This window comes from Pleurodeles waltl, chromosome 3_1 (genome assembly GCF_031143425.1).
Source record: "Pleurodeles waltl isolate 20211129_DDA chromosome 3_1, aPleWal1.hap1.20221129, whole genome shotgun sequence".
NCBI classification, from domain to species: Eukaryota; Metazoa; Chordata; class Amphibia; order Caudata; family Salamandridae; genus Pleurodeles; species Pleurodeles waltl.
In genome coordinates this window covers 1,750,265,593-1,750,286,623 of record NC_090440.1, presented here as the reverse complement: position 1 = coordinate 1,750,286,623, position 21,031 = coordinate 1,750,265,593, and the positions used below count along the sequence as shown (strand labels likewise).

The window sequence follows — 21,031 nt, the reverse complement described above, 5'->3', positions numbered from 1 at the left end:
AATCCAATAGCCCATACTAGGTACTTGCGTCTGTACATACAAGGGTGAAGTAAAATCAGGTCAGAGGAGAATAGTTGCTGTAGATAAAGAAATGTATTTTCCCATTCAGTGAACATAGTTTTGTGAATTATTTTGTTTAATGTTTATAAGGGGACAACAAGGACTGAGGTCATCATTTACATTTTGGCAGACAGAGTACTCCCCCACAAATGTGGCTGAGTAACCTGTCTGCCAAAATGATGGTCTGACTGCTCTATTAGAGTCTGATGGACTGTCATGCGTTTGATGGTGGTATCCCTGTCGTCTGCACCTACTGAAACCTTAAACTGGCAGGCTGACGGACTTGGGGCCATTAGTCTATGTACCTCAGGCTGTCCAGCCTGTGTAGATTAGGTCATTCCTCCATATTTTATTTTTTTTGTTCTGGACTACGAGTGAAAGCCTAGCTGTCCCAAACAGAACAATTAAAAAAAATACCCCACATCTTGGGAGAAGACTTGAAGGGTGTCAGGGTTATTATTATTTTGTTTTACAGAAATAAATTGCTGCTTTGGGACGTTTTCGCTGAGCAGCCGCCTGAATCATGGTGGTCCCTCGAGAAACTTTCAATGCCTTTAACGGTCTCTCTGTAACACCGCTTCTCTGAAGGAATAGAGATTGCCACCAGTCTATCAAAGATCTCTAAATATGGCAAGCAGTCATCCACCAGGGCAACTTAAATTATTACCTCATCTCCTCCGGTGGGCAGCAGGCTGCCCGCCACAGTTTAAATGAGGCCCTGATTCTCCTGTAGTACCCTGCAAACACAAGCAGGCTCTACCCTGTTTCTTCCTTTTAGACCTTTTTATCTGTATGGGACACTGAGAGAGATTTATCATTCTTTCACGCAGCACAATGCAGCAACCCACCTTGATGCGCTGTGGTGCGTGAAAGGGCAGGAATGCACTGTATTTACCATTATACAACGCATTCCTGTCCTTTCCTAGCATTGGCCCGCTTTTGGCTGCCTAGGTCTAACACAGGCATCCCTGCGTCATGGTGCGAGGGTGCCTGCATTGTAGGCGAGGTTATTTTTGTGCAGGAATGGACACCTTCCTACACAAAAACAATCCTGAGGGGCATTTGTAAAACAAGGAGAAATAACGATATTTCTCCTCATTACACCTCATCTGGGGAGGCGTAGCATTTTGTTGCATTCCCAGATCTACAACTAATAGTAAATCTGGGAATGGTCCAAAATCCATGGGTGGGTGCGGGGGAACACCCACGCTCCACCCATTGAAAGTCTCTCTGCTGCAGAGTGGACATTTGTAGCAACAAGTACGCAGTTTTTTTGGTTTGCACTAAGATCTCACTAGTATAGAGTGCAGAAACTGTCTCCAAATAGCAAGAAGCAATCTCCACTCCTTACTGTAGATTACACAATCATCCAGTTAAGCCGCCACATATTACTGTCACTCTTGTAAAAGAGAGTCCGTTGGCTGCTTCACTTGCGACAGGTCCATCTTCCAACAGCCATTAATTGCACATCAATTATTTGCTGCGGATTACAGTGATATATGTGGCTAGATACCTACTGCAGAGTCACACTGAAACTGCTTGGGCATTATAATGAATATTACATATCATATTGTTGTGCCCACAAACTCCTCATCATCTCAGTGAAGTCATGCATGAATTAAATATAATCATTTCAATGTGAGTAAAAACGATATTCCTTTTGGCATTTCTGATTTGCATGTACAGCTGAGTACTGATAGGCTAGTTTGGTCGGAAACCAATATGAGGTTGCTTTTGTGTAAAAAAGGTTGCTTTTTATAATTTGGTGGTTTGATGTTTTGCTCATAAATAAGTTTAAGAATTAGTGTATTAATAGATGGACATTGATATCAAATGTATAATGCTAAATGGCTTCCTGTGAAGTATGAGGAAGAATCAATGCAGAAGTTGAGTCCTTTCTCTGGGCAATTTTTTCAGCCCAGGCCAGCCCTGCCAAGTGTCCTGGTCCAAGTCTGATGTGTTGCTCCAGTCCAGGTTTGTCCTTTGAATACTGGGACTTGTAGTGTAGTCTGTTCCATTATAGAACATGACTACAAGTCCCAGAATGCAAAGTCAAAAACCTGGACTGGAGTAGCACATCATGCATGGACCTTGGAACCCTGGCAGATGTGCCAGTGCCAATGCAGTACCCATTTCCCCATGATGCAGGTGTGCTTGTATGGGGGCTAGGCAGCCAAACTTGTACTGTGGAATAAGTTCAGTTAATGTGCTTTGTTAAGGGTCAACATGCCACTAGAGAGGATATCCAGGTGCTGAATAGGTGCATGCTCTACAAGTAGGATCACTTGAAGAGCCAGGTGTACAGTTTCTAGCACAGATCCAGCTATCGTGATGTGCTGGGGGAGGCCGTTCCAGGTGTAACCTGCCATATAAGAGAACACCCTACCTCCTTTCTTGCTGATGTGGATATGGGGGGTGTGAGTGAGTGCAAGTGATGTGGAGTGGAGGTTCATGATTGCTTGGTGGAAGTGTAGATGATGGATGAGCTATGTGGGTGCCTGGTAGTGTAGTGCCTTGTCGTTGTGGGTGAACATCTTGAATTGGTAGTGTGTCTTCTTGGGGACCAAGTGTCTTTGTCTGAGGTAAAGTGTGATGTGTGTGCCACAAGGTAGGCTAAGTAATAGTCTGGCAGTGGTACGTTGGATAGTTTGCCTCTTGTGTAGCAGGTATGCAGAGATGTTCTAGTAGAGGGCATTGGTGTAGTGCAGTCTACATGTGATGAGGACCTGGATGATGGTTTAATGTTGAATATGAGCAACCTATCTCACAAAGATTTAGTCATGTTGGTTTATTATATCAACTTTTGGTGGTGTTGGTATCTCCTGAGAGTTTTTGTATGATCTGGCTGTCATCAGAGTAAGAGATGATGTAGAGTCCCTTGGTCTGAATGATGCTTGCTAAAGGAGTCATGGATACATGTAAGAGAGTGGGGCTGAGTGAAAAGCCTTGCGGGACTCTGCAGATGAGCACCTTGGGTTCTGAAGGAATGGAGTGAGCTTGAGCTGTTGCATCCTTCCAGTTATGAAAGAGGCTATCCACTTCAGAGATGGTCTTTAGTTTCTTGTATTGTGGAGTCTGGAGATTACTATGCGTGAACTAGGACACTACAGGATACCCTTGAAAAATGGGCAATATGGCATATATATGCCCTTCCACTTCCATGCAGTGCAGCAGAGTGGTTTGCAAAGCAGATTGGTGTGTTGTGCTGAGTGAAAGGTAGAGAGCAGGAATGTGCTCATTAACAATACATGGTGTATGACATCTCTTGGCTAGGGCTGGGTGCAAACTGATGGCTATAGCAAATGCGGGCACCCTTGCTACATGGTGTAATGGTCCCTGAAATGGTGCTAGACTGCAAAATTTGCATTAGTGCATGCAAAGAGCAGGAATGCACTGTAACATGTTATCTGTGGCCCATTCCTGCATTCACTCTTTCAGGCAGGGCTGTAAGCTGCCTAGCTCGGTTGCATTGTGTGAAATTGACACAAATAGGCCCCGTAGTGAATACTGAGGTTGTGTGATCAACATACATGTATTGCCATGTGAAAAGCAACAATAGTACAACATGGCCGGATTTATTCACTTGTAGAAACATATGTTCCACATATCCCTGTGTACGTGAAAGTGAAGAAAAATACTAGTAAGTTGCTAGTAAAGTGCACTAGAGGTGCCTAGCGCCTGTAAATCAAATGCTACTAGTGGGCCTGCAGCACTGGTTGTGCCACCCACGTGAGTAGCCCTGTACACATGGCTCAGACCTGCCACTGCAGTGTCAGTGTGAGCAGTTTTAAACTGCCAATTCGACCTGGCACGTATACCCACTTGCCAGGCCCAAACCTTCCCTTTTTATACATGTAAGGCACCCCTAAAGTAGGCCTTAGGCAGCCCCATGGGTAAGGTGCAGTGTATGTTAAAAGGTGGGACATGTACTAATGTGTTTTACATGCCTTAACAGTGAAATACTGCAAAATTTGTTTTTCACTATTGCAAGGCCTATCTCTCTCATAGGTTTACATGGGGGCTGCCTTTAAATATCCTTAAAGTGTAGTTTCCCTTTGTAAGCAGATAGAGATGTGGAGTTTGGGGTCTCTCAACTAACAATTTAAAAATACATCTTTTGGTAAAGGCCTGGGCAAGGCAGGATCTTGTGAACAACAGAGACGTTCCTTTGAAGTTTGCCTACTTCAAAGGCAGAAAAGGATATAAGTAGTGGACCCAAAACCCCAGGTTTCCAGATTGCTTATGGATTAAAGAGGAACGTCTGCCGAGGAGAAGAGCTGAAGAGCTGGAAGAGGAGTACTGCCCGTTTGCCTGTGACTGTCCTTTTCTGGGTTGGCCTGCAGTTTCTGCTTCTGCCTGGGAGAGGACAAAGACTGGACTTTGTGGTATGTTCCTGATTATGAAGAATCTCCAAGGGCTTGGACTGAGCTTGCCTCCTGTTTTGAAGTCTCAAGGCCATCATAGTCTTTCTCTGCCAACACCTGGACTTTCTACTGAGACTCCTGCCCTGCCAAGTAGTGCCCTATCCAGTCCCTAGACCCTTGAGAGGTGAAGTTGGCAGAACAAGGACTGAAATCCATGCACAGAACACGTGCAGGGAAAATTTTGATGCACCACCTGCACTGCGGCTGAAAAATAGCACGCCACCTGTTTCACGGCTAAAATCGATGCTCCATCACGGCTGGGTGATCAATGCATTGCGGCTGGAGAAACAACGCAACACCTGCTTGCGGCTGCTTATAACGATGCACCCCATGCAGCACGGTTTTCCAACATCGTGCGACTGGATTTGTCACGCATCATTGCTGGGTGTCAAAAATCAACGCAGGCCAGCGCGGATCCAAGGTGCCTGTCCGGAAATCGACGCATCGTTCTCTTGCGGGAGAGAAAACCGACGCATCGCTGTTCCCGATAGGAGAAGAAACTATGCATGGCCTCACTTGCGAGTAAGGAATTGATGCATCGCTGACTTTTTCGAGGCACTCTCACCCGTACAGCATTGTTTGACACAATCCAGGTACTTTGTGTAAAATCAACGTTTCTATTGTTTTCTGTGGAGTAAGAATCTTATTCTTTTGAAAATTCATTTCTTGACTTGTGTATGTTGGATTTTTGTAATTTTGGTCCTGTTTGATTCAGATAAATATTGCCTATTTTTCTAAACTGGTGTGGTGTCCATTTTGCAGTTTTCACTGTATTACTGTGTGTGTTGGTACAAATACTTTACACATTGCCTTTGAGATAAGCCTGAATGCTTGTGGCAAACTACCAAGGAGGTAAGCAGGGGTTATCTAAGTGTGTATCTCCATTGCCCTGACTAGAGTGAGGGTCCCTGCTTGGACAGAGTGCAAACGTACTGCCAACCCGAGATCCCATTTCTAACAAATGTAATGTGCACGGTCCCTTCACCATATGCTCCATATGCACAGACAACTTCACAGCCATCACACCGCTCCCTGCACCTTAGCAACTAAACCATCTGGCCATGTTTAATTCTCATTGGCTATCATGTACCAGGCCTGCTGTGCAGGGTGGGCCACCAAGGACAGGGATAAGCCTTTGTGCATCACTGGGAAAGGGTACTAATGTAACATGCACACAACATACGGGGCATTCCTGTCATTACCATCTGTGCTGGTGCACAATTTGCTGCCATGTACCTACGCAGGCACACCTGCACCATGTTGCAAGGGTGCCTATGATTTGGGGATGATTGCTGTTGGGCATCAAAGGACACCTTCCTGCACAACATCAGGCACAAGTGGTGTTTCTGTCTTTCTATGTGTGATGCACAATGCATAGAGAAACCTTACATTACTGGGAAAATAAAGATAATACTCCTCCATGTCACTACGATGCAAACTCTGAGGTGGTGTATGAAACTGCAGCATTCCCAGACGTGAATATCTGGGAAGGCCTCAGAAGGTGGATGAATTACATGTGTGTGTGGTGGGAACACCCCAAGCAACACACATGGAATAACAACTGCATGCAGCAAGGGGCACTTAATACCAGGACATCAAAAGCCATACAAGGTGCCTTCCTTGGTCTAGGAAACATGGACTGACACTTTGCCACACTGGAGTGTAACATAAAAAGTATGCTCTAGTAGGGCAGTGTGCAGTCAGTGTCTGGGAAATGTGGCCCACTGTCAACCATGCATGAGGAAACATGCAGTTCAGTATAGCCGTCCAGCCTGCTGTGCTATGCTGCATCGTCTTTAATGTGCTGTCATGTGTAGTTGTCACTGACATGCAATGTATCCCTGTACTAACCTTGGGAATGGGGTACAAACTGATGCCTAACAGCCACACTGGCACACATTGAGCATCGTGTAGGGTTGCCTCTGTTACAGGTCTGATTGCACGTATGCAGGAAGGGACACATCCTGCAACAGCAACAATCAGGAATGCTGCCTGCCACTTACAGTGTCTGTTGCTGATTGCAACACACATTGAAAGATGCAAATAATTGGCCCATAACTATATAAGTCATATGTTGCACAACTACAATGCAAACCCTGAGGCAGTGAAGCAACCTGATGCATTCACACATTGACATGTTTGGCAGTGTGTCACATCCTTATGGCAACCCACGTGTGTTGTAACAGTGATGCAAGGGTGAGTAATATCCACATGCATTATCCTTGTCACCTCTTACCATGTGTGCTGTATCCTGAACCAACCATAGTGAGATGCAACCACCTCTTGTGCATGATTGTAGAGGAAGGTGTCCCTTCATGCACAACAACACCCAGTCTTGCAACTCAGGAACCCTTGCACCTATGCTGTGAACAGCTAATACAGATCAACACTGATGTATCTACATCTCCCTGCAGAGGATGATGCAGTACCTCATGGCCAGCTGCATGTCATGGACTTCACCGATGATGGCGATGGCCAGCTGCAAAGCATGAATTCTGACACTCTCCAACAGATCCTGGGTGCCATTGAGACACCATCTCCGGCCACAAGGAGGACCCAAAACGGTGCGGGGTCTCCAGATGAACCACCCAACAGACACACACACCACCTACCACCTCATCCACGGCCCTGGACTCCCAGGACACAGACATAATCTTCTAAAATGCAGCAGTAGGAGTCCAGCAGGAGCTGGAAACGCAGGTGTGGGTGGGGATGGAGACCATGGTGGGCAGCCTAGCAGGAGTCCAGAGGTGCCTCAGTCCAAATAAGGACAACTCTGCAGCCATCAGAGGCACTCACTCTCTGCTATGTAGACTCCAGCAGTCCCTGGCTGTCATAGCTGGTGTACTGAGGGAGAGGCTTGAACAATTGCCCTCTCACCCCCAAAGTGGCACAACTTGATTGACAACAGGGTGGGGGCTATACAAACTATCCTGGAGTCCATGCAATGGATTCTGAGCTCCCTCATTGACAACCTGGCTGCCTACCACTGTGATGTAGCTGCTGTGTTGCGAAACCAGCAGTATCTCCTTGCTTCAGTGATGCCTTTCATCTATCCACAGATGACAGCTGCCGGGACCTTAGAATCCACATCTCCAACCCCTGATGTGTCTGTACCTCTCTCCTCTTCAAAACCAGCACCCCTCATGGCATGGGAGGAACTGCACACATCAGAGGATAAAGATGTGGAAGGACCATCACTCACCTGAAAAACCACCTGGTAGCTACAGTCTGTGGCACATGGACAGTTTCTCTTTTGCGTTGTGCTGAAGATCATGCCAGTGATACAACATCTATTGACGTCCACCCTTCACTCTCCCACTGTTGACCAATCACACATGTGAGCTGTCGTTGTGGCCAATTCCTACATATTGGCAATGTGATAATCTCCTCACTGATGCACTCCTGTCCTACACGTCTCATGACATGTTCACCCCCCCCCCCACCCCCCAGACTCTATCCAGACTTCCAATGGTGTGGGTTGTCTCATGGGGTTAGTCTCCTGTGCACTGGTACAACCAATAACTTCACTTCACATCCTAATAAATCTACCCTAGACATCAATTGTCTTGAATCTGTGTCTGAGGCATGTATATTTGTGAACTTTATGCATTGTGTGAAGCCTATACACTGGGAGCCCTATGTACTAAAACACATTGGGCAGCATGGTGTCGCAAGCAATGTTGCTGTGCTGATCTGCATCATAAATAAAACTTAGGTAAGTACTGTATGCAATAGGTTAATGTGCAGCCATCTTAATTCTCTAGCACTAGTGCAGATGCAGCTGTCTAGTGCAGCCACACTTGCACCTTATTGTAAGGGTTCTGCGTTGCAGAGTTTGGATGTTTACATGCAGGAAGTCTTCCTCCCTGCACATACACAAACAGTAAAAGCTCCTTGCCCCTACTAAGCAAGTGGTAAAATGCAGGACACAAAAAATAAGCATAAGCAAAAACAAGGCAAAAAGTGTATCTGTCTCCCTGCTGTGCCATGCAAACCACACCCCTGGGTTAACTTCATTGTTTTAGCACTGCCTAAGGTCTACATCCCATTGTAAATCTGAGGCAGTGGCAAATGCAATGGGTGTTGCATTGTTAAGCCCACAGCAACACCCATTGCATGTCCCTCTGCGACAAATATTTGTGTTGGGGGGGCCATGTGTACAATGCGGTGTTAAGTCACCCAAAGTGGCTCATGCAACCTTGAAAATATGTGAAACGGCACAGTGCCACTGGAGTATCACCAAAAGAGATGCTATGGGGGTGATAGGGGCTTGTCATTATGCCCCTGAGTACTTGTGTAAGGGATATGTGTGGATTTGTGACACACACCAAGTCACACACACTGACTGCAACATGAGTGAGGTGACTGATAGCTATGTGAACAAGCAAGTTGAACCAGAGTATCCCAAGCACAGCATTTGACAGCTCCCATGCATGTTTTGTGATAGCTGACAGCAATCGCTACACAAGTGGCTTGGCCTAGCTAGGATTCTAGTTACAGGAAAACCATTGTTGTCATAGATGAATGATGCATGTGTAAGAGTGTGAGGGATAGTCATAAGTGTCTCAGTCACAAAATCTAGATTTAGGGGGAGTGCAATGACAACAACAAAATGACAATGCAAGTCTCATTACTTCGCAATACAGAGAAATGCTGTAAGAATACCTGTTTTGGGACGTGTATCCATGCACATCCAGAGTGTCATGTACATTACTGAAAGATGTCCGGAGTTGCAGATGTAACACAGTTGCCAACTTGACAGTAACTTGACCATACGGGATACATGTAGTCACACAAGTAAACTAACTAGAACTTGGAAAGGCCTGTGCCTAACACGACCTGTGCATATATGCTACCACCGAAGTAGTAAACCAGAATGGAGACTGTATATTAGGAATAGTAAAATAATGTATTCAACTACAAAACTAAGCCTAAAATCCTTAACTATCTAAACTAACCTATACTATACTACCTTAGCCTACTTAATTCTTAAAATTGACTTAACTAATCTTAAACATATGATGCCACATGATAAACATGAACAGCCGACCCCCTTAATATACATCTAACGACAAGGACAACAGTAACTAAAGCTAAACATTGATTAACTAAACATATGGCCTAAACAATTATGTATTTTTTGTAGATTTTTAATTTAAAAAAATGTTTTTTTGAATTTTTCATATTTTAGTACACATACCCTGAACATCACCCCTTCCCCAACCAAGTAAATGAAAGAGTTACCGTACCCCTCAACCCTAAGAAAAAACTGTCACTAAGTACTAAAAACTAATCTGCACTATGCTAACTTACCAAACCCTAACTAATAACCCCAACACATACATGCACGTTTACAAATGGGAGGGACGTGCTGAGTCTGTGTGCAAGTGTCCCCTCAGCTCTTCATAATATGTGCTTTGAGTTCGCATTGCAATGACAAAACTTGCCCATTCTGGTGTTCCAACTGGGCCATATGGTACCCAGTTGCCCAGTTGGAGCACCAGAATGCTCATGAGTCATGTCAATGGCAACTTCATGAGGTGTCCTTATGTGCCAACAATGGGACACATTTAAAAGGCCCTTGTGCACATTTGTGCCTCTATAATGTCATACAATTTGACAGTACAGAGGCACTAAACAGGCTTTCACTGTGCACCATATATGTAGAAAGTGGCACAATGCTAGCATTGTACCACTTTGTAAAGCCATTGCTACACATCATACCTGCGCAAGATATGATGTGTGCAAGATGGCCATACCACCCCAGGGAAGCCTAATAGCCATTGCCCTGGGGAAGTTACAAGATGTCCTTGCACCATTGTTTCAATCATTTTTCAACGGCTGCCCACGGCAGGCGTTAGACTGATGCTAGCCTTATGTGTCTTCCTGTGCTTTTATGGCCTAGTGCAACAGTCTTTGGTACCAGTCCAGCAAAGTGCCACAACTGTACCCATTGTTTGGCACAGTTGTGCTAATGAGTGCCATGGAGTACTGTTTTGTGAATACAGTGCTAACATGGTGTCGTTAGTGGAGGACACGGCAATCCAATGAAACGTGGGCATCACAGCCAATGCTTCAAATTCTTGTGACTATGCCCCTATGGGTAGTCATCTTAGACCATTGATCACTTAACACCCAGGGTTGCCCTGGAATGTGGCCCATACACCCACATGTAGGACTGCTCACGTCAGACAATATGTTCTTTGTTCCAATGTACAAACAACAGACTGTCACGCTTTAAATGATGTATTTCATCATTTATTAATCCATTGTATTCAATCCATTAGATATGCTGTATCTAAGCCTCTTCTAGTCATTTCCATTGACTCCTTGGGCAAAACATGTATTGGTATGTGAAAAAAAGTATTGTAAGGGCCATTCGATCCCTTTCATTAAATGTACTAACCTGATTGAAATTCTTGAAGGAATATATAGAATAGCAATGTATTAGGCTATGGACTTTTAATTGTCTATATCATTGTTTTTTATGGTAGTATTTGTGAGTCTCACTATGTTTGGTTGTGAATTCTTTTTAATTGATATGATCAGTATAATTCTTTCCTTGAGGGGGATGATCGCCTGTATCTATAATTTTTGAATATTTATCTATTTTGTATTTGGATTTGTTGACATTTTTGAAATATAGAAAATATAAAATGCCATTATGTGTATTTGAAGACTGATAAAGAAGATTATTGTTTATATAAAAGGGAATGATATATATGGACTGGAGAGGCATTTACTGAAGTATTAAGAAAGTAATACATTTATCTATGTATGCTTAAATTCTAGGTAGCCTTTTGATTATGTTTAAGTTGAATTCATTAGGGAGCCAGCTTTTGATTCCTACGGCTTACCCGTGAAAATAGTAGAACCGGCTAGAAACCCTCAATGGGTAAATTGCAGGAGGACATAACGTGAAGAAGAAGGTGACCTCCCGATTGCAGACCAGCAGACAGTGCAAGACAATTCCCTTGCTCATCTCTTTAAATAAAGTAAATTGCGGCACCTGTGTGGTGCTGAAAGGCCAGAGAGGCGTGGTTACAGAACTCGTGTGAGGCACCTGTCTAAGGTAGACAGAAAGGTAAAAATTAAAAACAAAATGAAAGGAATAGTTTATAAGAATGAATCAAAAAAGGGTAATTACAAAAATAGTGGTAAACACCGATTTTGGAACCGAACTCCTGATACTCGGCATGACCGCACTAGTGAACTTCGAGCGGAGCCATCAGAGCAGATGGAACCATTCATGGTCAGACAGAATAAAAGAGCAGAGGGATAAGAGACCACATCAAGCCACAGAAGTATCAGTGTGCTCTGGGGCATAAGTGAGAAGACATATGGGATCTCTTACTGTAAAGACATAGCAAGGCAATACTAACTGCAGCAAAAGCAAATCAGGAATAGTTGGCTGCTCAGCTCGTGGAATTCTTTAAATCAAAGTGGTGGCGGCATGTGTGTCGTGCTGTACAGCAAGCAGGGGCCTTCAAGTTAAACCAGAGAATTGGAGGGCCTCAAGGGGGAGTCCTTGTATACTTTAGGACATCAGTGATGACTGGGGTTAACAGGAGTAGAACCCCCTTACTGTGATGGCATTAAACCTAATACGAAATAATAACAAGGTATTTCCATGCTAGTTCATGAACACATCAAGAGTACTATATATATATATATATCAGAGATAGGTAATAGGAAAGGGAAGGTAACCAAGGATACAAGGAAATTCATTAACGTATTATATATATATACAAAGGGGAATTATAAATGGAGCCAATCTATTACACGGATCACAACTAAATATGAAAACATACAACTTAGTATCTATATCATTGCCCCATCTCAGCAATACTGGGGTGGCACCTGAATGAGATGCCATAAGTAAATAATTGTCATGTCAGGAAATGTATAGTTCTTTGTAATTTACCACACTCCAGGACAAGAGTCAAAGGTCTCTTAGTCATAATCAAACACATGTACGTCATGTTTAAACTCCATATAGTACAAAGATCACTTACAAAAACATTATGAAAAAAGACAAAAAAGTCAGTTATGAATGGCAGAATGATTGCCATCTGGTGCGGGCAAGAGTCATAAATTAAATCTGTTCGAAAGAGCAATAAATCTTCTCCATTCTACCGTAGTGTTCAGTCCATCCCTTATGGAGTCACATCTGTCGAGCCATTTACATTCAAATCTTTGAAGGAACTGACATCGAAAGAAGTGGCATATGGTTAGCAGGTCTATCAAGAGTACATTTGAGCCCATTACAACATTTAACAAACTAGATTTTGCGCCGGGATTGGGCCAAAAAAGTGACGCAACCCCAACGCACAATTTGGGTCTAAACTTTCACATTTACTTTTTAAAACTCTGCCAAAAAGAATTTGGCAACAAGAAGAAATGTGACTGTAAATCTAGTTTTCTTAATTGGTTGCACATTCTGCATTTTAAAATATCTTAAGGGGATAATGTGCCTGATGCAGAAATCTTTGTGTGCCAACTAAAACTCAGGGAATATTTATTAATAATGGTAAAAATACTCTGGATGTTAACATATTTTCTGAATATATCTGTCTAGTCCCAGTTTTGAATCAAAGTAGCATAAACGGTTAATATGTCTCCTGCAAAGTACATTATGTAACACAAAGATAACAGATTTTTATTTTATGTAAATGGGTAAGTGGGTTACTGCTTCTAACACAAAGATCATTTTGTTTCTTGCAGTTCATAAATTGTAAGTCACACTATGAAGGTCCTTGTAAACCTCATTGTGGTATGTAACACATCCTGTACATTGATTGACACATGTATAATATGTATGGGTGACATAAAGTGCGCTGACACCCCACATTGGGTCAATAAGCGCTATGGTGCTATAAAAACAAATAAAAGGTGTATTTAAATAATTGTTTCGGTAAGTGCTAGTACAGACCAACACATCTGACATTCTTACAGTGTGTGCATATCTCTTAGCTACAGGGACTTAAGAATGTAAAAAGTATGACTTTCTTAAGTAACTGTGAAGAGATAAACTGGGTACCTTTGTAACCCCCATCATTGCATCTAGGTGTGAGGCGCGTGATAGCGTCAAGCAAGGTGACTTCAAAAAAGGCCGCCTAACGGCCACTTATCTTTGGCCTTTCTTATGGGACCACTGGAATCTGTTAGGTCCCCTGACCGCCTGCACGTTGTTGCTCCGAAAACAAGCAGACAACATGCAGGCGTTGCTGAATGTGCTCCGGTATCTAAATATGACACCAGTACAAGATCAGCATTTTTTGGTGGGGCACCTTGTGAAAACAGTGGGTTCTACCCGCTTGTACCCTCGACCCGTGCACAGATTTGAAACCCATACAGAGTAAATCTAAAATGGCGGCCTTGACATACATTTTAGATAGTCAAATGTCCTGCTTGCCATGAGTATTTGAATGCTCTAGACAAGCATGTTGGACCGCAAGCAAAGATATATCAATCAAAAAAAGTATAACGAGGCGGTGACATTAAGTAGCAAGAGGCCTGCCTCACTGGCCGACAAGATATATACGCGTCCCTTAACAGGGCACGGCGTAAGAAGACGCCTTATATGTTTCACGGCATCTGACGTCCTGCGCGTGTCCGTCAACGTCGGAGAAATGCACCCGCACCGTCATAGCATGACAAGAGCGCGCAAACCAGCCTTTTCACTAGATTGGACAAGGCGCACACTGGAACGCATGCGCGCTACCCATTAGCAAGCTGGCATAGCTGTCCGCGGTGCTGAATGTGAGAGCAGAAGCTTCGTGAACAGCGGGACCAGGGTTGTGTCACGGCTGCGCCATGGTGAAGAGAAAGAGCTCGGAGGGTCCAGAGCAGGAACGCGGTTGTCGCGGTGTTCCATTGCCAATCCAGATCTTCCTGTGGAGGCAGACAAGGTAAGGGAAATCTTCCCCGTCCGAAAAGAAGAAAGAAACGTCCTCACTTGTCCTTCCTTGAGGGTCCTTATAAAGGCCCCCTCACACGGAAGACCTCCACCAGAGGCATCAGCACAAGCGATCCCCAAATCGGCCACTTTGTGAAGCAACCCAACCCAGCGTCTCCGAGACCACAAGCCGCACAAAAAGACTGAGGGCAGCTTCCACCACTACCCCCACAAAATACACTGACGGGAGAGTTGCCGTAAATCAATGAAGAACCCCGTCTCGTTCACCGCCATTCGGGAGCCCCTACCACAGCCCCATTTTAGAATCTCCAAAAGCAGCCTCCCCCTCCTACAAAAGTCCTTGCACAAGTGAACCCATTCAGAGCATTTCTGCACCTCATCCCCCAACCACACTGTCAACAACAGTCCCACAAGACAGGTCATCACCATAGCCCCTAGGAACACCTTTCAATTCAGCCTACAGAAAACTTGTCACCCTACCTTGAGACCAATCAGCATAGCTCGCAAGAGACACTTCTACCAGATCCATAAAGAAACCCACACTAGAGCATCCCATATGAGACTACCACACCATAGGCCCATAGGAGAAGCCAGCCAGCTCAGTCTCAGGGTAGTCACGACAAAATCTTCACACTACTCACCCTACATAGATGTGCAGGGGAGAATTATCAACAATGTGAGATGCCACCAGAGCTCTAACTAGATACACTGTCCATAAAATAATCCGCTGGAAGGACTCCCAACCACAGCCTTCACAAGAGACACCCACAACATCCTCCATAAAAACACCTACCAGAGACCTCCACGTCAGCAAACAAAATATACTTCCTGTACCCCTCACAAGAGACCCTAAGAGGCCTTCAAGGCTCCCCCAAAAATACCCACCCAGTAAAGCGTCATAATAGACTCCACCACAGCCAAAGTAAAAATATAATTAAAGCTCCCTAGGTAGCCCCAAACACAACCCCAACAAGCACCACTCAATTATAGCCCCATGAGAGTCCACTACAGAAGTCCCTAAATAAAAATTCTCCACCGCAACTCACAGCAATAGACAATGCAACAAAGCCCTTGTCAAAGATCCCCAATTGCAGAACCCTCCCCCTTGAGAGACATACAACAACACTTTCTTTCACAACCGCAAACCCCACTACCTAAACGTAGGTTGAACTCCACATTCCTTATGAGAGATACTAGTGCTACAGCTGGCCCCAAGGGTGGTATTCACCACAGTTCCTTGATAGACTCCTGCCAAAGCCCACATATCCTCCCTCCAGCCTCCACAAATCACCCACGCCACAACCTCTATGAGCAGTTGTACACCAAACCCCTCTGCAGAACCCCAACAAAATCACTGCTAACAACTCCCATACAACGTCCAGCACAAGTATCTTGCATGAGAATGGCCTCTCCATAGCCTCCACCAGAGCACCACCACTCCCCAAAAACCTTTTCTCACAGCATCTCACAATAGCATCCTCTGATAAGACCACCCACACAATAACTCCCTACAACCCTTCCCACAAACCTAAGGTTCTGCAGCCACCTACTGATCCAGATCTTCCTCTTGAGTCAAACCAGGGATAGAAACCACCACCCCCATCACAACACCCTTCCAAAGCCCATCATCCCAATATATCCAAACCACGAAATTCTAGGTACCATGTCTACCCACCGAATTCTTCGCAATAAACTTACTGTACATCAAGGTCATTGTTTGGAAGAGACAATGGGGGTCATTCTGACCCTGGCGGTCTTGGACCGCCAGGGCCAACGACCGCGGAAGCACCGCCAACAGGCTGGCGGTGCTTCCTGGGCCATTCTGACTGCGGCGGTAAAGCCGCGGTCAGAAAAGGGGAACCACCGGTTTCCCGCCGGTTTACCCCTGGCCCAGGGAATCCTCCATGGCGGCGCTGCTTGCAGCGCCGCCATGGGGATTCCGACCCCCTTCCCGCCGTCCCGTTCCTGGCGGAACAGGATGGCGGGAACGGGTGTCGTGGGGCCCCTGGGGGCCCCTGCACTGCCCATGCCACTGGCAGTGCAGGGGCCCCCTAACAGGGCCCCATAATGATTTTCAGTGTCTGCAAAGCAGACACTGAAAATCGCGACGGGTGCCACTGCACCCGTCGCACCCCAGCAACTACGCCGGCTCCATTCGGAGCCGGCTTCATCGTTGTTGGGTCTTTCCCGCTGGGCGGGCGGGCGGCCTTTTGGCGGTCGCCCGCCCGCCCAGCGGGAAAGTCAGAATGACCGCCGCGGTCATTTGACCGCGGTGCGGTCTTTTGGCGGTCTCCGCCCGGTGGGCGGCACCCGCCGCCCGCCAGGGTCGGAATGACCCCCCATGTGTGGTATTCAAGAGCCCTACTGGAGGCATCTAATGTACCACCCCTTCTCAGTTGTGTGTTGCCATGCCACTGCTGCCCAACCTGATCTTTTCCAGGAGGCTATTAAGGTGCAGTCAATCCTGCCCCTCCGCTCCCACACCAGTAACTTATTATATGGACAATTGTTTTAGAAGGGTGTATGGAATTATTGCTCTGTATATGGAATCATTGCCCCATGCAGGTTCATGAACTTAAAAAACAGGGACAGTAACTGGATTACTTCAATGCATGCATCATAAAACGAGGAGAGAGCACACATATTCAAATGTAAGTCCAGGAGGGAAAGATCCAGGCCATCTTTTCAGGATATTTTTACTAGATGAATTTATATGCAACTATTTTAAACTTAACTCAATTACATGGTGGTTGTCCTGAAATTCTGCTTTGGTTCGTGTCCTCGTGGAGTAAAATGAGATACTCCTGGACTAGAGAGTGGACTTGGAGAGAGCTGTGGTCACTCCACAGTCAGTATTGAGTGTTTGAAGAAAGAGGAGCAGGTTAAGATTTATGACCTCTTCATCTCTTTCTCTTTTATGGCTAAAATGTAATTTATGTAGAAAGATGCCCTTTACACTGGGATCAATATTGAAACAAATTGTATATAAGCAGAAAGTTGAAAGGCAGTATTTGGTGGTCTGTAACGTTTAAGGTGTATATACTTCGATAGAACAAATCATACAACATAGAAATTGAGGAGACTGGAGAACTGAGGGAAGAAAGTAGAGATGAGGTCAGAGTATTTTGGAATGGGTTGAGTAATAGGTGACCGGCTAAGCCTAAAGACATTAAATGAATGTGATGGTGCAAGAAGAGCAAAATGGGTCAAAGTAGAACTCCAACGGGAATATGTATGACACTGGGAAACTAAGGATTATTTTCTTATGCGAAAACGTGGCTACGGGAATAGGATGGTAGACATTATCTTAAAATAATGACTTCAAAGACGGAGAGGTACTCTGATCAGAGGATGAGAAGCTCCAAGCATGAAGGGTAGCTGAAATCACAATCAAACAATGGAAAAAAGATGAATCAACTGGCTGGATTTAAATATTTGTAGACATATAATTGTGTCCATGCAACTAGGTGAGAGATAAGATCCTTCCAGTGGCTACTGGTGGAACAAGATACAGCAAAGGGAAAAGTTATTGGCTAACTGAATGGTTGCCACTGCTATTAAAGGGGTCAGAGGATTTAAAGCTCATGGAATAGGTGCTGTTTGACCTCTTTGAGTGTGACCTTCCTCCTACCCACTTAAATTTTACTTGTGAGTTTACAGAATTCTATTTGAGTTGTTAGCTAGAAGGATTGTCTTTAAAATGACTAACTTATGATGTTGAGTTTATTAAGTGTTTCTAAATGTGATAACATTACGATATCAGTCTCAAAACAATACAGATGTTGACCAATACAGTAATATTATTACATTTAGAAACAATCAAACTCTGTTTGTGGACCACACAAATATTAACCTGGGAACAGACTCATCATACTAACATGAAATCAAACTGACATTTCAACCTCTGTAATGTGCTTGATAGAAAGAACATTGTCTTATTAAAATTCAGGGACTCATTCAGCCTGAGCGAAACACATGACTATTGCCTTTTCACAATATAACATTTCTCTTCCAGATACTCTGGTTTTATGTGTGTTTTGAGGTGGTATTTGGAAACAAAATCGATTTGTCAATAACACCAAAAGGTTGGTAAATGTATTAGGCAATCCTTGTTGCTAACAACACAAGTACAGAGCTAAAGGCTCTCATTCCTTAAGAGCAGAGCAGGTTGTGATACATGAACGTTAGAAAAAGCAAGGTTGAATATATATAGTGGTGGTATTGTACTTCAATATTCCAAAGATACGTTTTACTCTTATTTGAGTAAAGAAACACCCCGCACCAAGAAACCTGTAATAGAAGTTGTCTACAGATAGGCTAGTAAAGTATGTATCTTTATAGAGCAGACAAATAACTGAACTCTTTGTTTTCTGAGTGGCTAAGAATTTGTTGTTATTTGCAGACAATAAGGTGAAGGACATTAGTTAGTGCAGAGGAGATTTATTTCTTTGGATATAAATTGTAAGCTGGATGGGAGACCTGGAATACAGTGGAAGACAAGTGGCTCCTAGATACAGCGAAGGAGCAAGATGAGGACTTACAAAGTTTAAAGGAACAATATCTTGAGCATGGGCTGCAGTGGAGTTAGACATATCCTTTAAAAAATGTGATGTATACAGGGCAGAGTTAACAAATAAAACATACATTGGGTAGACTGGCTAAATACGTAAACAATATGATACACATTAGCTTAAGTGACCAAGTGTAATGGATATATTGAGTGTAGCACAACATAGTGACCCTGCGGTATATCAGTGATGTTCAACAGATGTGCATGAGGGCATGCCTATGACAGATTTTTAGGATATCTGCATAAGGTCAAGCTCTACAGGGACAAACGTATATGTCCTTAGGCTGGAGGATCACAGCATGATGGACATTGAGTAAAATAGCACATTGTGATCAACATGGGGAATAGATCCACAGTATGTTGTGCATGGTGTATTCTTTCATACTATGGCTAACGTGATGTAAAGGCACTATATGGGAGAATTATGTTTTTTTGTATAGTATGACAGGTATGGTGTAGCGTGACATAATATGATTAATATGGTCTATAGTGCTGTTAAACAATATCAATAACAATCAATTGATAGTGTTAAGAGTGGAAGAGTATGATGGGTATGGTGTAGATTGCTTCAATACAATGAATATGGTCTAGAATGGCACATTACAATTTACATAATGTAGACTGGCAAAATACGACAACATGGTCTGGGATGGCATAGTACGCTAGCCATGGTTTACAGTAGCACATACATTTGATATTTTTTAGAATGGTTATATATGATGGACTTGGTGAAGAGTGACACTATACGTGTACATTGAGTTAAATCGCATACTATGATAAAGCTTGCGTAAATTGTCACTGTGTAATCGACTGACAGCAGAGTATCACAATACAGTGGTTCAAGTGGCACAATGTGACTGTAAAGGTTTCGAGTGGAACAATAGCAGAAACAAAGCAGAACAGCTGAATATTGAGCACGGGAAGAGTACTACGTTGTGCTGGAAATGGCAGAGTGGCACAGTCAACTGGACATGTGTTAGATTAGCACAATGTGATGAGCATGGGGAAGAGCAAAATGGTATGATGAGGGTGGGAAAGAGTCACTCTGATGGATGTATAGTGTATTGAAGCAGAAAGGTTGAACGTGGATTGAAAGGAAGTGTAAGATGGTGTCAGATGGCCAAGGGTGCAAAAATATGAGATAGCTGAGGTTAACAGCCATGCCGGTGAAGGCAACCTGATGGTAGAGGTTAGAAGGAGAAGGTGGACATGGAATATAAGAGGCAAAGGACTGAGAAGAATCTTCGTGGCCAAAGAGAATGAATATTAACCTAATTGTTTTTGAAGAACGTAAACATTTTTGGGAGGGGCGAGTTAAATTAAGATACGGGCTTTTGAAGTGACAAGGAAAGGGCAGAAAGATCAGTGCTTCTGATGGAAGAAGTCGAGATATCTGATATCGGGGTATCGAACAGACCGGTATTTATGGAGGGTTAAGCGAATGCTGTAAAGGTGCCTCTCATAAGGAACAGGCTATTCTTTACCTGTGTAGTCAATGCGCTCCCATCTCTACGTGCTCTTCAGCGAAGGAAACCACTCTCTGGGTCTCAGCAGTGTAATTGAACCACAGAATGGACATCATTTACAGTCAGCATGCGTTCACACTCTATTACAGTCCTGCACTGATTCAGGTACATATGGTGTCAGCACATTTTAGCGCGATTTCAATTGAATGTATTCACCAATTCCAGTTTTTAAAAACGGATACCGTTTTTCCTCGTGTGTTCTAGCCTGGTTTCATTGATGAGCAATTTATCCTGACATATTTTTTCAGTACGATTTTTCCAACCGGCTGTGACTTTTAAGTGTTATGTTTACAGTTTGTTACGCTGTCGTGTTGGTAGATTTAACTGTTTCATGAGAGCAGGCCATTGTAGACAGACAGCTAGAAGCTGTGTCCAGAGTGTTTAAAATAAAAGATGTCCTTTGCCAATTAATTGTCCTTTGCATGCATTATATTGTTTCCCGGAGACAGAAATTAACGAACGACTATGCCTAATGTCTTCTTTTACTAAATAGCTCACTGCGATGCAAAGATTATGGGAAAAATAAAGA

At 43.9% G+C, this 21,031-nt stretch overlaps 1 protein-coding gene across 1 annotated transcript in view; it reads left to right on the top strand.

Annotated features, from left to right (window-relative positions):
- The first annotated feature begins 14,209 nt into the window (after positions 1–14,209).
- UNC80 (unc-80 homolog, NALCN channel complex subunit) overlaps positions 14,210–21,031 on the top strand; it is a 2,774,722-nt gene continuing 2,767,900 nt past the window's right edge. Inside the window, exon 1 of the mRNA XM_069225668.1 lies at positions 14,210–14,398. Within this exon, the coding sequence (XP_069081769.1) occupies positions 14,304–14,398 (95 nt within the window). The 5' untranslated portion in view covers positions 14,210–14,303. The remainder of the gene's footprint in view (positions 14,399–21,031) is intronic.